Raw genomic sequence first — 18,298 nt, 5'->3', positions numbered from 1 at the left:
AGGTACCCACCACCAGTCTCAGCTAATTTTTGTATTTTTAGTAGAGGTGGGATTTCACAATGTTGGCCAGGCTGATGTCAAACTCCTGACCTCAGGTGATCCACTCATCTCAGCCTCTCAAAGTGCTGGGATTAAAGGCATGAGCCACTGCGCCCAGCCAGATATCTGACTTTTCATATCCATTGTCTTGTCATAGAAGACTTATGACAGCTGAGACCCAGGTGTAATACAGTAAACAGTGATCTTCAGATTCTGAGTTACAAATCCTGGCCTAATTCCTAGAATCAGACTTCACATGAGTTTCTTGAAATGCATCTTTGCTCAAAATAGTTTATAAAACCGCCAAAATAGAGAGACCTTGATAACATACTGCCATGCAGAGACTCTAGTAGTACAAATGAAGTCCTCCAAGCGCACAAACTCCTGTTACCTGGATTTAACGCCTTTGCGCCTTTGCATGTGATCGCTCATGTTACATTTACAGCCTCCCTGGGAGGGCCCCATGGTGAAGGCCTAGATGGGTAAGGTGAAATTTCGATTGTGCTGTAATTTAGCTGGTTGCAAAGTCTAAGATCACTTGCCTTCTAGTCAGGTCATTTTAAAAACATGTTAAATCATTAGTGTAGTGTTGTTGGTTTCAGTGTTAACACATTTATAGAAGAATGCTATAAAGATACTATAGAACAATACTATAATAATATTATAAATGTGTTAACATTGTTGTCGGTTTGATGTATTGTTCTATAAATGTACAGAGTCATGCAACCTCCACCAGCCGCAAGGTATAGAACAGCAGCGTGGGGTTCTCAGGGATGGAGTAGGGCTTCAAAGCCACCCTTCATCTCCTTCACTTACCTGAGAGGCCTCTAAGAGGGTAAGCTCTATGGCCAGCCCTCACTGGTGGTTTCTTGGCAGTTAGGTGACAGGTCACCCAGAAAGTTTGGTTGATGATAGGAATGGAAATGTGCCAGGTTTTTCTGGCTTGACAAGACACTGTAATTTGTGATCCCCAATTGAGGGACTTGAGCCATGAAAACAAGGCTGGAATCAAAACTCTAAAGGTATAGGTTACTTTCCAGAAAGAAATGAAATGATTTACCCACACAGGCCTCTGAAAATAAGAATGTCCCGCCTGGCAGAGTGCTGCCGTCTAGATCTGAGCCTGGGGTGTCCTGGGTGGGTGTGCACAGGACACGTGGAGGAGGGTGTCAGGAGCGTGCTTGTCCTCTGTCTTGGTGCAGATCCTTGCCAGCCCCCTTCCACCTTTCCTTCCCTTCCCTGAATTTAGATCTCGAGCTCCATGCTCAAAGGCCTGGAGTGTCTGCGTCTGCCCTTCCATTCCCACAACTTAACACCCACCATGGACTCCTTGACAAGGCAGAGCAGCCAGAAGCTCCTTTGATGCCTGGGAGCCTCTCCAGGAAAGCTCGTTTTGATAACAGCACTCATCCTTTGATCTCCACAGGGTGCAAGTTACCAACTCCATTTTTAAAAATTCTGACAGTTTTGTTGACTTTGCACTCTGATGAAAGCGTAAAATCCTAGGATGAAAAGCTCTACCTAAATATCAAATAATAAAATAGTTATACCCTAGAAGAAGAGAAAGTCGCTGTCTTCTGCTAAAGAAATACCTTGTGTCTGTGCTACTTTTCTTTTCACCTTTTTATACCTCTCTTATTAGAGCAAAGAATGTATAGTCTCTGTGTTCTAAGAACCCGGGGCAGCATGGTGATCTGCTGGCGAGATAACTGAGGTAACAGGGCCCACGGTCCAGGTGAGATTCTCCATTGAGAATCCCCATTCTGTGCATTAAAGAAAGAAGCATTAAAGAGAGTCGTCTCATTTCTGGTTGGGCACGGTGGCTCACACTTGCAATCCAAGCACTCTGGGAGGCTGAGGCGGGTGGATCACCTGAGGTCAGGAGTTTGAGATTAGCCTAGCCAACCTGTTGAAACCCCGTCACTACTAAAAATACAAAAATCAGCTGGGCATGATGGCAGGTGCCTATAGTCCCAGCTACTTGGGAGGCTGAGGCAGGAGAATCACTTGAACCCAGAAGGCAGAGGTTGCAGTAAGCTGAGATCACGCCATTGCACTCCCGCCTGGGCAACAAGAGCAAAACTCCATCTCAAAAAAAAGAGAGTTGTCTAATTTCTGTCATGTGCCATCTGATTATCAAAGTCTACAGTGAAGGAATGGGGGGAGGAGGAAGTTAAAGGAAGAGAGGAAAGAAAGAAGGGGAAAGATAAGAAAATGACAAATTACCTTAAAATACTTTTGCGTTTTATGGAGCAGGAGGTGTCCACAGTAGTCAACCTGTATGCATTTGAATTCTGCTGTGTTTACTGGCAATATGGGTAAGATGCTCAACTTATATCACCTTGAGGGGAGCTTGTGAGGATTAGATAGAACCATCTTTATAAAGTGCCTGGCAAGTAGTAAGCATTCAATAAAGGTTGTTATACAATCCAGTGGCAAAAAAGTCAGATTTTCACTTCTTATTTGGTTTCTAGGTCCTTCTATAAAGGTTGTTATACAATCCAGTGGCAAAAAAGTCAGACTTTCACTTCTTATTTGGTTTCTAGGTCCTTCTATAAAGGTTGTTATACAATCCAGTGGCAAAAAAATCAGATTTTCTCTTCTTATTTGGTTTCTAGGTCCTTCTACAGGATAGGAAGTGCTCTGTAAATACTATCTAGGTGAGAGAATGCCTACTGGGGAGGTAAAGAACTAGTGCTGCCCACATTGGCCACATCTTTTGTTACCAGCTTAGGAACTTTCATCATGCCCATCAGCACTTCTCAATTATGAGGTAATGCTTAACTCTACCAGGAAAAGAATTTAGTGTAGAGGTAACTGTTAAGACTGCCATGAAGCCAGTGTCCTTAAAAAGTCACTGAATACAAAAAAGATAGAATTGACCATTTTGCTGTGATACACTGTTGTCTTGTTGTAGTTTCAGTATTTCTCACATTTAGAACTAACAAAGGATTTAACTGTTGAGTCAAAGGTATGCTATAGGACTCAGACCAATACCAGGTGGAAGGTAGTGAGGAGTGTCAGGAAGGAAGTGTGAGATGCTGTTAGACCTGCCCAGCTCAGGAGCTAAGGAGTTAGTAGGTACCCGAGCCTGGAGTTTGAGGAAACAATTAGGCATTTAAATCATTCTTTTTAGGAGTTTTTAGAAACTTTGGTTCTTATGGAACTGTTGAGTATTCTACACATCTATGTAGAAACTTTACAAACTGGACTTCCTGTTTCCACTGAGATTGAATAGACAATGATAATAACAAGAGTGACAATACTTGTATCAAGGCCTTTCTTGGTGCTTGGTCCTGACTTAGGTGCTCTATATGCATTATTCTACTTAATCCCACACCATGGCTATGATCTGGATACCATCATTCTCTTCATTTACACAAGAAGAGAGAGATAGAGGTTAAGAAAATGACCCAGTATCATACAGATAGCTAAGTCATGGCATTGAATTATAAGGGGATAAATGAGGCAGACTTCTGCACAATTTCTGTCCTCTAAGATAGGTCTTTTCCCCAAAACTCCATGATTTGTACTTTTGTTCACTTGTTAAAAGCATTGGGCCGGGTGCGGTGGCTCACACCTGTAATCCCAGCACTTTGGGAGGCTGACACAGGCAGATCCCCTGAGGTCAGGAGTTCAGGACCAGCCTGGCCAGCATGGAGAAACCCTGTCTCTACTAAAAATACCCCAAAAATTAGCTGAGCATGGTGATGTGCACCTGTAATCCCAGCTACTCGGGAGGCTGAGGTAGGAGAATTGCTTGAACCCAGGAGGTGGAGGTTGCAGTGAGCTGAGATCGCAGCATTGTACTCCAGCCTGGCGACAAAGTGTGAAACCGTCTCAAAAAAACAAAACAAAACAAAATTGGAGACCCTATGGCTAAGGAGCAAACCGGGCTAATGCACTGATAGTATTTTTCTTCTTACAAGCCATTGCTAAGATTTTGGTGTAAAGAGTTAGTGAATGTGGTATTTCGTTCATTAAGTGAATACTGACTACCTACCTAGGCACTGTTCTAGGAACTAAAGCAATGAACAGGTCACACAAGTCCCTGTTCTCATAAAACTTGCACACTAGCTGCAAGAGATAGACAGCAAGCAAGTAAATGAGTGTGCTGTTTGAGACAGGGTATTCAGAGTGGGCATCTATAAAGAAGTTCCATTTGAACAGAGACTGAATGAAGAGGGTGGGGAAGAGCTTTTCTGGAACAGGATAGAGCCAGTTCAAGAGGCCCCTCGTTAACAAGAGGTTGGAGTGCTCCGAACCCCAGAGAAGGTTGTGGTGGCTGGTGGTGTGTGTAAGTGGGAGCGGGGCTTGAAGGATGCAGGGCCTTACAGACTGTGGTAAGGAGTTGACTCTTGTGTGTTTAGAAAAATTGATTTTAAGCAGAGGGCTACCATAATCTGATTGATACGGTTGAAAGATCTCTCTGGTTGATATATGGGTAGGACACAGGACATGTCTCATATGGCCCAGAGGGGCTGGTGAGAAGTAATCAGATTTGAGTTATATTTTGAAGGCCAAGGCAGCAGGACTTGTCACTGGGTTGGTATTTACAGCATAGGGGAACAGATGGATCAAGAATGACTCTTGGGCTTTGGCCTGAAAAATGGGCCATGTTTGGGGATGGGATATATTGTATAATCCAATAAGGAAGACAGGGGAGGCAGAAATTTGGAGGATGGAATTGGAGCAAGTAGAGTTCTGTTTTGGACAGGGTAAATGTGAGATGCCTTTAGACATCCAAGCTGAGGTGCTAAGGAGTTAGTAGGTAACCGAGCCTGGAGTTTGAGGTAGCAGTCAGGCATTTCAATCGTTCTTTTTAGGAGTTTTTAGGAACTTTGATTCTTATGGAAACCTTTAGTATTTTAGAAATATTTAGTTGTTAAGGCTGTCTTTGATCCTCGAGATTGATTCCTGGAGAACACGCTGGTGTATGTTGGGATTTCTCACATTTCCCCTGGGAAAGACAGATTCCCATGCTGAGCAGATGGGAGCTCCAGGCAACCACATCAGCTGCATGATGGTAGAATATTTCTAAATAGTTCTCCAGGCACAGGCAGCTATTTTTCTGAATTCTTTGACACATATAACCTCTTTACTAAGTGTGACATAGACCTTACATCCTATTCATGCACGTTCTCGGTGGAGTTCAGTACATTAATTAAGGTCTAACAAATTGTTCGTCATGTTCACATTTAAAAGATCCTAAAATAGCCCAATCATGGGCATGCCAGGTGTTTGTGTTTGAGTGTCTTGTACGCTAAAACTGGACCCCAATGTCCCTTTACTGTATACAAATGGCCATTGTGGACACCAAGTGGGCTATAAATCAGAAGATGACAAAGAAAAAGGGATGGCTGATGACTCCGTATGGAAAAACCTATAAGCCAGAACCCACTTATTTATTATGTTTGGATACGTTTCCCCAGTTCAACTGTCCCTGGCTGAAGCTCTGCTTCCTCTTTTTTAGTCCAGTTTCTTAAGTCATTTTTGCTCTCTACTGTCAAAAGCACCTTTCATCCACTCAAACTAAGACACTGATCTTATTCCCCAATCATCTACTGTTCTCCAGAAGTATTCTTATGGCTCCATGATTTTCTACATTTCATTCCATTCGCAAGTTTGGTCATTTTTACTTTTTCTCGACTCACAAGAGTTGAGATGATTTTTTCTAGACTCACAAGAGCTCCCTTTTTGAGTAGGCGCCTCCGATTATACTGATTGCATCGTTGGCTCCTCTAGGTGATCAAACGTCTCCAGATGGTACTGTTTACCATGCCTGCCCCACGCAAAAGCCTGAGATGGCAGGACTCTAGGTAGGTAGGCTTTTCAGATGGGTAGATGCCTGAACCTGCCCTGGAAAAACCAGTCTCCTCTCCTCTCTGCAGTCTACCAGCTGCGTGACTGTGCGCAGGTTTCTGAGTTTCTCCAGGCCTCTGTTCTCTCCTCTGTTAAAAGGGGGCACTTCTAATCCACCTCTGGTATTTGCATTAACTAAATAAATACCTGTAAAGCACTTAGCAAAGTACCTGCTACATGAAAGGAAGTCAGTAAACTTTAATTCCCTTCCAAATCCCTCTGAGTCTTTAATTCATCAGGAAACAATAGCCGTGCACTCTGAATACACACATGCCAGTAAATGGCTATTAGTGAAGACAGATCAAGCTCCGGAAGCACGCTAGCCTGAGGAGAGAAGAGAAATGGACAATTTTAAGACAGACTGGAGAAAGAGAGTGTGGCGTTCAGGACTGGCAGCATCCGCATCATTTGGGAACTGGTTAGAAATGCAGGTTCTCGGAGTGGGTCTGGGCAATCTTGTTTTAACAAGCCCTACACGTAATTCTGATGTACACTAACATTTGAGAACCAATGATCTAAGCTAAACTCGGCGGATATTGGGTGAGGAATAATGCTGCGTGTTACTGCGTCTGTTATGTATGTTTGTGTGCATACGTATCCATGTGTGTAGAATATTTGTAACAGCTGAAACTATTAATCAAACATGGTAATACCAGCAAAATTGTCAAACTAGTGATTAATTGCCTATTTTTCTTTGGCATTGTTGTCTGAGTAGAAATACTGTGTAACTAGAATGCTGATTTTCAGTGACTTTGCACTAAATTCATTTGTGATTTTAAAAATTGATTCATCAACTTTTTTATTTTCTAGGAAATTCCACTTACTTGGATGACCATGGACCACCTCCTAGTAAGGTAAGGTGTTTGCTTGGGATATAAGTTCCCTTTTTCTTTTATCAGACTTACAGCCTCCAACAAGCAGGAACAGATCTCTCCTGGACGTGAATCATTCACAAGAAGCAGATGACAGATGTGAAATTGATGTTTAGCTTCTAACAGGGAGGAAGCAGAAGAGCATGAAGACAGGCCAGATGACAGGGAGAAGGAGCCATCGTTGAACCAGTGGCTGTAGCTGCCAAGGCATTGGAGCCTGAGACTGACTTCAGACCTCTGGCAGCTTCTCCTGTTTGTACCTCATTTTCATTTCCCTTGGCATCGATGCTGGCCCACGGTGTTATTGCCACACCCGGCCTCCCCATGCCTTCGGGCTTTGGGGCTAGAATCGCATCTGTCCTGCTCTCTGCTGCCTAACTGGGTTGGGATACTCCACTCGAGGCTCTGCCAGTACCTCCTCAAGGCTGCGCTGGCCTGGCCTGTGAGTCTGCTTTTGTTTTTCCTGTAAGCAGTTTTGTCTGACTTAAAGGGCAGAATGGTCCTTTAGTAGAGTTTCCCTAACACTGTTTACTTTCTTGAGCTCAATGAAAACAAAATGCTAATCTACTGAAAAACGAGAAAACGAGAACAAATTCATCGTTATATATAAGAAAATACATGCGATGCAATCAACTATCCTTTATTCTAACCTTATGTTCCTGGTACTTTTTTGACATTTTTTTTTCTTGTAGGAAATGATGGGGATAGTTGATTAGTACCTGGGAAGGGGTTGTACTTGGCAAAATAAGAAGTTGGCAACCCCCTATCTGTCATTCTTACTTCAGGAATGTTCTATCTGGCCTGTGAAACCCTGAAGTATAGACGCAAGCACTCTAGCTCTCCCCGTACTTGGTCTTCTTAGTCTTTGACCACTTAAGGTGATGCCTACAAAATGCAGTTGTGATACGTGGTGAGAAGATAATGAACCACCAACCTTAGAGGCTTTGGGGAAATGTACTCCTGTATTAGTCCATTCCTGCATTACTATAAAGAAATACCCGAGACTGGGTAATTTGTAAAGAAAAGAGGTTTAATTGGCTCACAGTTCCACAGACTATACAAGAGGCATAATGCCGGCATCTGCTCAGCTTCTGGGGAGGCTTCAGGAAACTTTCAATCATGGTGGAAGGCAGAGGGGAAGCAGGCACATCTTACATGGCCAGAGAAGGTGCAAGAGAGATGGGGGGAGGTGCCACATGCTTTTAAACAACCTGATCTCACAGGAACTCACCATCACCACAACAGCACCAATGGGGATGGCGCTAAACCCTGAGAAACCACCTCCATGATTCAGTCACTCCCACTGGGCCCCCCAACACTCAGGATTGTAATCAGACATGAGAAACCACCTCCATGATTCAGTCACTCCCACTGGGCCCCCCAACACTCAGGATTGTAATCAGACATGAGAAACCACCTCCATGATTCAGTCACTCCCACTGGGCCCCCCAACACTCAGGATTGTAATCAGACATGAGAAACCACCTCCATGATTCAGTCACTCCCACTGGGCCCCTCCAACACTCAGGATTGTAATCAGACATGAGAAACCACATCCATGATTCAGTCACTCCCACTGGGCCCCTCCAACACTCAGGATTGTAATCAGACATGAGAAACCACCTCCATGATTCAGTCACTCCCACTGGGCCCCCCAACACTCAGGATTGTAATCAGACATGAGATTTGGGTGGGGACACAGATCCAAAGCAAATCAGCCCCAAAGTCGGGCAACCACCACACTCATGAGCATGAGCTTTGGAAGAAGATATTTCTGGATTCAACACTGGTGCTGCCACTTTCTAGCTGTGTGACATTGGATGAACTACTTAATATTTTGAGCCTCAGTTTCTCATGTGCAGGGTGGGACTAAAAATACTGCCCACAGCACAGGACCCCTAAAATGATTGAATGAGCTGATGTCTGATGAGCACTTGACACCGACATGCAATAAACACTAAATCAAGGGTGGCTGGCATTAACTAGACTGCAGAAACATTAAAATCGTTGTATTTATCACAGTCATCGAATGGTTCTGTCACTTCATCCACCACCTGTTTATTGAATGACTCTGATGCTGCAGGCAGTAGAAATACAAATGCAAAACAAAGCAAGAACAACAACAACAAAAATAGCCTCCATTCTAGAGGAGCAAAAGAATGTAGAGGATTACGTTCTCTCTCAGGATAAGGACCGTGTCTAACTCATCTCAGTATCCTCACATTCTTGCATTAGCTTCAATGCGCAGGGGCACATCGCGACTATTCATTAAATTTCACTGAATTAGACCATGGAATCCAGAGTTGGAATCTGCATTAGGTCTTCTGGCTTCCATCCCAGGTTTTTCACTAAGCCAGTATTCTCAGACTTTAGCTTGCATCAGAAGTACCTGGAGGCTTATTAAAACACAGATTGCTGGGCCCAGAGTGTCTGATTCAGTGGGTCTGGGGTGGGACCCAAGAATGTGCATTTCTCTCAAGCTCCCACATGATGCTGATGCTGTGAATCTGGGGTTCACATTTGAGAGCCATTGTTCTAAAGGCCATGAATATAAAGAGAACCATTTCCTTAGATATTTTCTGTAGTGTTTTCACTGTTAGTAGCCTAGAGAGAGTGATATGGCTTATTATCTAAAGTTTATTTATTAATATAATCATGACTCACCATTGTAAGTTTTCTTGTAGTGAAAACGTTTTTAGAGGGGTCAATCACCTGCCTAGGAGGGACGATAGAGGGGGAAAGACAAATGGTGCCAAAGGTCTGGTAGGTGTCCCCATCAGTGACTTCCTTTGTCTCCTGAGTAGGGGCCAGGTGAAGCCCTCCACAGCCCCCTGCCCTGTCATGATGTCAGGGAGCAGGATTAGGTGGCTCTGCCAATGGGACCCATCAGCTGTTTTCCTCAATGGCTTGTTGTTCCTGGCTTGATAAACAGGGTTTTACCTGGTCTGAAGACCCAGACCCTCTTTTTACAAAGTTGCCTTTTTGAACTTTTTCCCTGGTGGCCAGCTTGAGTCATCACTTTGGTCTTCCTGCTGGCTTTGCTATGTCTAGGTTGTCTGTCCTGCCTGCCTCTTTGCTGGGAGGGTCAGTGTCTGGATTCAGTGTTTGCTGGCCTCACTTCCCCTTCTCCCATAGGGTCTTCCCTAGCTGTGCCTCTTCCCTCTGCCCTGCAGTCTGCTCTTTAACTACCCCCATCTCCCCCACCCTGTAACTAAAGCTCCCTGGAATACGCAAAAAATTATCAGGTTATAGCAGATTATTCAGACCTCTTTAGAGTCAATCCAGTTTTATAAACTCTTTCCTAAGTTTGAAAATTGGGAGCGTAATCCTCTTAAATCAGCAGAAGTTTACAGAATCTTTCAGTATATTTTCATTATCTGGGATTGGAGTAGCAAAAACACTCTTGATTTTCTAAGCAGTACCCATAAGAAGACTATAACAATGGGTAAAAGTAACACTGGTTTGTGAACATCTTCTCATCCGTCTTATTGCTTCTGGCAGGGTGGAAATGAATCCCAGAAGTGATGAGGTCAGACTTCCGGATAAAGGCCCCTCAAGCGTCCCCTGGGGCGGGGCCTCAGTTGTTTAGCTCTACAGACCACTGGCTTATCCAGGGACAGGGTGGCATGCAGAGGACAAGGACTCACACATGTCTGGCCTCTGGAGCGAACCCTCACCCTGGCAGGGAAAAGCAAGACTCAATCCAGACCCATCTTTTTCATATTTGTTTAGCGCTCAAAAATAACTTTTTGATGCCAAGACTGAAAGAGTTGAGATTTAGATAGAATAAGATTTTTAAACCCTGAAAATATACTGAGGTTACAGGCGAGTTCTCATTTTATTAGAAGTTCAATTTCACAAGTTTCACATTCCACAAGTAATAGCGATTTAGGGAATGGGGTGTGCCACACAGCACATACTGGGCCCAGGTCCTCGTTCTCTCCAGTGTTTTCATAAGAAAAAAACAAAGGCGTCTGATTTTCACTTGTTTTTAAAATCCACTTGAACCTCACAGCTCACCTCAGTTTTTGAGCTAGGCCATTATTTGAAGGTCGATGTTAATATTTTCCTTCGGTTGCCACATTTTACTACTGCTTTGTATGTACACAGAATGCAGTGGTTTAATGTTAGAGCACTGATTAAGAATGAGCATGGAGCTCTCTAGCGAATGAAACAGAAAGATAATCGGAAGCACAAAAACAAAAGCGTGATATCTCTTTTTGTAAAATTGCATGCATATGTTTGCATATACCTCTACAGTGACAAGCCTGGAAAGGGTAATAGTGTTTTCTCCAAGGGGTGAGATTTGGGGAAGTTTTTACCCAGTTCTGTATACTTTTCTGCATAACTTGAGGTCATTAAAGTAACACCTGCTGGATCTAAAAATCAGAAAAAGAAATTTTCTGGTGTGAGAGAAGATTAAAGTGGGGTTGAAAAGGCTTCAGTGCTCTGTCCTCTGCAGCATTATCTGCAGTGTCCACAGACCCAAGAAGCTGACATTATCCCCCCTTGGCTTCACTTCACCTGGGACGTGGGTACCTGGTGCAAGCAGCAGGCAGCAGCAATGATAAGTTCTGTTGCTAACAAATAGGATGTGGATATCGTTTCACATACATTAGCTTCCAAAATCCCATAGATAAGGGGAGAGCTGTTTTCTAAGCACCTCAAAGATAATATAATCACCATCCCTATCTACAGCTGATACTGTGTCTGTTTTTTCCTGTGTGCCAAGCACTATGCTAAGCACTTTGCATGCAAAACTTAATCTCTATACATGATATCAGAGAGGAAGTCATTTTTAAATGCTTACTTTACAAATGAGGGAACTGGATCTTGGAGGGACAGGCTAACTTGCCAAAGGTCACACACTAGGTAAACGTTGGACTTGGGATTCCAGACCAGGGCTGTGTATATAGCTCCGGAGCCCATGTTTTTAGCCATTTCAAGATTACTAATTCAAGTAGAAATACAATAATTTTCTACCTTATTTCTAAATTTTTGCACTTTTAAATAAGCAATGTGGTACATTGATTAGTACAATACACAAATTTTACCCTTCAGTATGCCAGAAAAAAATAGTCATCACCATTTACTATTTGGGTTCAAAGGACACTTCATTTTTTTTAATCAATGCAGTGAATTTTTTCACACCTACTTTATCTGTTTTCTTATAGTAACCTTTGTATACTTACCTGCCTTCAGCACCTGACCATTTTCAAACTGTATATAAAGTAAATTTTGGTGTACAAATTTGAAAAGGTGAAAGAATACCATCCCACATTCATTTAGCTAAACAAGATGTTTCTGGTTCTTTTCACAAAATATTATTTGAGGGAATCCTTCCTATTGAATGATTGACTATATAAGAATAGCATGTTTTTTTAATCCTTGGAAAATATTATTCATTCAATATTTTTAGAGAGTTTAAGACAATTAATCTATGATGTCATCATCTGAAGAGTCAGAGTCTGAGGTTGTATTTCCATAATCAATTTTATCATCATCATTAGAGTCTTCAGTACCATTGTCTGATGGCTTGCATTCATCTCTGATGCTTCTATTGTTTGTGAAATCTCTCTTTCTGTCAGTTTTCTTCTTTTTTTCATTATAGGCAAGAATGAAAAATTCTAAATGCTCCACTCTATTCGATGAAAATTAAAACAAACTACAAATGTGGTGTCTCTACTCTCCTTTTAGATCTTCCAAAAAGATAATGTAAGACATTGGGAAACACAGTAAGAAATCTGGAGGATGATGCAATAGTGACAATTTATTTCACTAATGAGTCATTCCCCTAGGCCTGCCCTGTTTAATATGGTAGCTATTAGCCTCAGATAACTATTTAAATCTAAATTAACTAAAATTTAAAAAATAAAAATTCAGTTTCTCCATTGCACTAGCCACATTTCAAATTCTCTGTAGCTATATGCAGCTAGTGGCTACCGTATTGCACAAGGAAAAATAGAACATTTTCATCATCAAGAAATATTCTACTAAACAGCAGTGTCCTAATCCATTCCATTGTTCTTATATTTTTCTATTACTTTAGTCTTTTGAAAGCTTATTTGGGAATATTTGATATATAACTGGTGGGTAATTATTCCTGAGATGATGAGATAGCAAAATGTTTCAAGATATAGGAATAATAAAATCACCAAGATTCCATAGTGGATTTTAGATTTTCTTAAACAGTCCGCTGGACCCATACGGTAGTTGCAAGGTAGACTGAGTTTTATTATCTTTCTTTTTTTTAAAAAAAAGTATATTTTCTCTTTTTCTTTATAACATCTCTCAGAAAGAATGAAGTTATAAAATATTAATTCATACAAATAGTTAGAACTGCTTGAAATGTATAAAATCTAAAATACTAAAAGTGGGTTCAGTGGATACTGATAGTATATTGAGGGTTCAGGTATGTTACTGAAGTCTACACTTGTATATAAAGGCACTTTTATATATAAAATAATATTATTTTTTGCATATAAAATATTAGTATTCAAAATTCTGTTGTAAAATGGGCTTATTATAAGAAGGCTTACAATTATTATGCTGAGCCAGCAATCTCCAAATGAATGAGGAGGAGTAATATGAACTGAGATAATAATTGTATAGTGCTTTGCGGTGTCTGGCAATGAACCATTGCTCAATAAAGGTGAGTCCTTCCTACCCACACCTTCAGAAGCTAATTTCCCTTTAGTATTAATTGTTGAATGCCTACTTAGTCTAAGGGATCAGGAAGACACTTAAAAAATTGAAGATGGGCTGGGTGCAGTTGCTCATACCTGTAATCGCAGCACTTTGGGAGGCTGAGGTGGGCAGATCATGAGGTCAGGAGATCAAGACCATCCTGGCCAACATGGTGAAACCCCATCTCTACTCAAATTCAAAAAATTAGCCGGGTGCGGTGGTGCCAACCTGTAGTCCCAGCTACTTAAGAGGCTGAGGCAGAGGAATCACCTGAACCTGGGAAGCAGAGATTGTAGTGAGCTTAGATCGTGCCACTACACTCCAGCCTGGCAACAGAGCAAGACTCTGTCTGAAAAAAGAAAATTGAAGATGATCTCTGTCATCTAACAGTTTATAATCTGGTTGCATCATAAAGTTTGATGGAATCAAAGACTGAGAGCACATGGTTCTGTGATTGATAGATTCTTAAGCCTAAATGACTACATGCAGATCACCATGCATTCACCCAAGTGTTTACTATGCATCAAATTTGCCTTGGCCTCTGTACTGGGTGCTGAGGCTATCCCACAGAATGCACAGTCTCTGCCCTCTATGAGTTTAGTCCAGTCAAAGGACAGGCTGGCAAACAGATTCGTACAGTAAGTACGCTAAGTGGGCTGCTGGGTGCTTTGATACGGATGCGCACTCAACACAAGGCGAACACAGGAAGCTCAGCTTGACCTTTTTTCCAGGTGCGAGTCCTGAAGCTTGAGTAGGAGGAACTAAATAGATCAGATAATCTGGGATGGGGACAGGCATAGTGGCTTATGCCTCTAATCCCAGCATTTTTGGAGGCTGAGATGGGAGGATCGCTTGAGCCCAGAGAGTTGGAGGTTACAGTGAGCTATGATTGCACCACCACACTCCAGCCTGGATGACAGAATGAGACTCCATCTCTTACAAAAAAAAGTCTAGGATGGAAAGGATGAGAAGGGACGGGCCTCACTGCTGGAGTTTTAAGAGTGGTAGGTGGGAAATTGAAATATGAACTGCTTTGAGGAGCTTGGCTTTAACAGGAAAGAGAGAGAAAAGGTGATAGCTAAGGTAATGGAGACCAATGGTGTCTATATAATTGTGGAGTAGGAAAGAAATGATCAGTCACAAATCCAGTTTTGAATGGTGTCATGGATTGAATTGGGTTTCCCCAAAAGATATGTTGAATCCTAACCCCAGAATCTGTGAATGGGATCCTATTTGTAATTAGGCTCTTTGCAGATGAAGATGCGATCATAGTGGAGTAGGGTGGACAATGATTGATGTCTGTATAAGAAGAGGGGCCAGGCGTGGTGATTCACACTTGTAATCCCAGCATTTTGGGAGGCTGAGGCTGGCGGATCATGAGATCAGGAGATCGAGACCATCCTGGCTAACGTGGTGAAACCCTGTCTCTACTGAAAATACAAAATAAAATTAGCTGGGCATAGTGGCATGCACCTGTAGTCCCAGCTACTCCGGAGACTGAGGTAGGAGAATTACAAGAACCCGAGAGGCAGAGGTTGCAGTGAGCTGAGATTGCACCACTGCACTCTAGCCTGGGCGACAGAGCAAGACTCCATCTCAAAAAAAAAAAAAAGAAGAGGGAAATTTGAACACAGAGATAGAGACCCACAAGAGAATGCCATAGGGACAATGGAGGCAGATTGGCATTATGCTGTTATGCTGCCACAGACCAAGGTACACCAAGGATGGCTGGCAGCCAGCAACCAGAAGAGAGGCATGAAGCAGGTTTCCCCTCTGTACCCCCAAGCAGAAGCCAGCCCTATAGACACCTTGCTTAGATTTCTGACCTAAACTGTGACAGTACATTTCTGTTGTTTTAAGCCACCAAGTTTGTGGTAGTTTGTCACAGCAGCCCCAGGTAGCAATACAAATGGATTGAGTTTAATATCTTCAGTTACCAGGATACCGTTAAGTATTATGCCTTTTAGGCATTATTCGGTTTAAGAAACATTGAAACCATTTTTAGAAGTTTATCCTTAGGATACCGTCAGTGCATTTTTAAGGTTTTCTCCAATCTTCTGTGCTACTCAGGTTTCTTCCCCAGCCTTCTTTCTTCACGTTTCCTCGTCATTCTCATGTTTTTAGCTATGTTATTACAACATTCTCTCCAATTTCATCTATTTAAAATTTATTTCTACTGTTCAAATTGTGTTATCTTCTATATAAAAAACATATTACATTCCATCGTATCTTTCTTTGGAAAGGATCTCAGTGACAATTCACTTACAACAAAGTTACTGAAGAGAGGTGTCCCGTTGCAACACAACGGAGGCACACGAGAGCAACAAAGGAAAACAGTAAGGAAGTCTGCTTTCTTTCAAAACAGGTGTCCCTGTATCTGCAGGGACTTCTCAGCCTAATGGTTAACAATATGATACGGTTTGGCTGTGTCCTCACCCGAATCTCATCTTGAATTGTAGCTCCTGTAATTCCCAAGTGTTGTGGGAGGGACCCGGTGGAAGACAATTGAATCATGGGGGCGATTTCCTCCATACTGTTCTTGTGGTAGTGAATAAACCTCACAAGATCTGGTGGTTTTATAAGGGGAAACCCCTTTCACTTGATTCTCGTTCTCCTCTCTTGTCTGCTGCCATGTGAGATGTGTCTTTCACCTTCGGCCATGATTGTGAGGCCTCCTCAGCCACGTGGAACTGTGAGTCCATCAAACCTCTTTTTTTTTTTCATAAATTGCCCAGTCTTGGGTATGTCTTTGTCAGCAGCATGAGAGCAGACTAATACACAAAACTATCACCAAGTTCCTGTACATTTTTGTTTTGTTTTTTTTTTTCCCCTTTTAATAACTTCTTTAGACTTGGAGACACATTGGCAGAAAAAGGTCTAATGTTTTGTAGTAAAGAAGCCGTAATGTCCATTCCTTGCTTTGAGCTTAAAGAGGAAAACTCAAATATATTATAATCATAGTACATAAATTACCTACAGAAGGTATTGAGAGTACAATGACCTTGAGTGGGCTTGGCTAAGCATGGGTGACCTTGGGGAAGATTTTTGGAGCCAAAAGTCCCCATTTCCCAGAGAGCAGGATTGCTGGATGTTGTGTGTGTATATACTCTCCTTCGGTCAGCATCACTTTTACTTGGAAGAGTAGATTTCAGAGAAAAATGGATTTCTTGTTTCTATCTCCCAAACCTCAAAACCTATTTTTCAGGATATAGACACGGTCATCTACCTGGTTTTCCTCTTCTCTGTGTGGACCTAGAAGAAGCAAGTAAATCTCTGGCACAAAATTGTGTTGTGTGCGGGGCACCCTGCCTAGCATGCTTCCATGTGGTCTGAGCCATTGCTGCTGCCAAGAGGGCGCCCTGGCTCCACGGCTGCTTTTCATTGTTCTGTAAAGAACATCCGACATGGTCAAAACTCACGGTGTCTGATTTTCTTTGAAGAACAAAGAACTGGCATTCTCAAGAAATTTATGATACTTACTTATTTTTGTCTAAGGCTGAAATGATGAAGCTTCTTTATTTTTAACTTTTCAATTATATTTTAATTGAGAACTATTCCAAACACAAAAAATGAGTGAGACTAATAAAATATATATCCAATATGCCCAATGCACTCATCCACCCCTTAGGCTGAAAACATGAGACCGTATTAACTTTTTGTATGCTTCCTTCTGTCTTTCCCATTCATTCTTGGTGCCTGGGAGGAGGCAGAGAAGCATGGGTTTTAGAATCAGATCTCAGTGCAAATCCTAACTGTGTCACTAGTTACCCTAGATATCCTAAAATAAGTACTTCACCCCTTTGAGCTTCAATTTTCTATTTCTAAAAGAGGATAGTAATTCCCACCTCTTAGGATTATGAGTCTGAAATGAGATCGCTAGAATGCACTTAGCATGGTGCCTGACTCAACGGTAATCACCCAGAATGGGTCCTTGGTTTTGTAGCTATTTCCCTGATATAGATTCAAGTAACTCAGTTTGCTATAACTTAGAGCAAGCCTAGTTTCCAATCCTCCACTCTACCCCACACCCTATTATCTTTGGATTTTTACCTTATTTATTTGTTTTTAATTATTTTGAGACTGAGTCTCACTCTGTTGCCCAGGCTGGAGTATAGTGGTATGATCTGGGCTCACTGCAACCTCCTCCTCCTAGGTTCAAGTGATTCTCATGCCTCAGCCTCCCAAGTAGCTGGGATTACAGGCATGAACCATCACGCCCAGATAATTTTTGTATTTTTAGTAGAGACAGGGTTTCACCATGTTGGCCAGGCTGGTCTCAAACTCCTGACCTCAAGTGATCCGTCCGTCTCGGCCTCCAGCATGCTGGGATTACAGTTGTAAGCCACCATTCCCAGTCTTACCTTTTTATTTTTAATCTTTTTTTAGAGACACAGTCTTGCTCTGTTGCACAAGCTGGAGTACAGTGGCACAATCATAGCTCACTATAGCCTTGACCTACTAGGCTCAATGTATCCTCCTGCCTCAGCCTTCTAACAGGTGTGTGCCACCATGCCCAGCTAATTTTTTTTTTTTTTGGTAGAGATGGGGGGTCTCACTCTGTTGCCCAAGCTGGCCTTGAACCCCTGGCTTCAATTAATACTTCAGCCTCGGCCTCCCAAAGTGTAGGGATTATAGGCATGAGCCACTGCAACTGGCTTCTTTGGAATTTTAAAAGCAATTACATGCCAGATGGTATACCATGTACGAATCTCTTACCTTATAAGAACGTTGAGGTCTGGTAGTTATCCCCACTTTGATGCCTTTGGGCTAATTGAGGACACTAAATAAGGCCTTTCACAATCCCTCGCCATTTTGTTTTTCCTTAAGAATATATTATT

The 18,298-nt window shown here is 42.2% G+C and overlaps 1 protein-coding gene across 1 annotated transcript in view; it reads left to right on the top strand.

Annotated features, from left to right (window-relative positions):
- Window positions 1-18,298, top strand: part of UST (uronyl 2-sulfotransferase) — a 324,327-nt gene that overhangs the window by 130,930 nt on the left and 175,099 nt on the right. Inside the window, exon 2 of the mRNA XM_064360586.1 lies at window positions 6,712-6,755. Coding sequence (XP_064216656.1) covers window positions 6,712-6,755 — 44 coding nt within the window. The remainder of the gene's footprint in view (window positions 1-6,711; window positions 6,756-18,298) is intronic.

This window comes from Aotus nancymaae, unplaced genomic scaffold (genome assembly GCF_030222135.1).
Source record: "Aotus nancymaae isolate 86718 unplaced genomic scaffold, 86718_ANA_hifiasm-v0.15.2.pri h1tg000040l, whole genome shotgun sequence".
NCBI classification, from domain to species: Eukaryota; Metazoa; Chordata; class Mammalia; order Primates; family Aotidae; genus Aotus; species Aotus nancymaae.
Note: the sequence above shows the minus strand (reverse complement) of the source record. Positions and strands in the feature narration are given on the sequence as shown.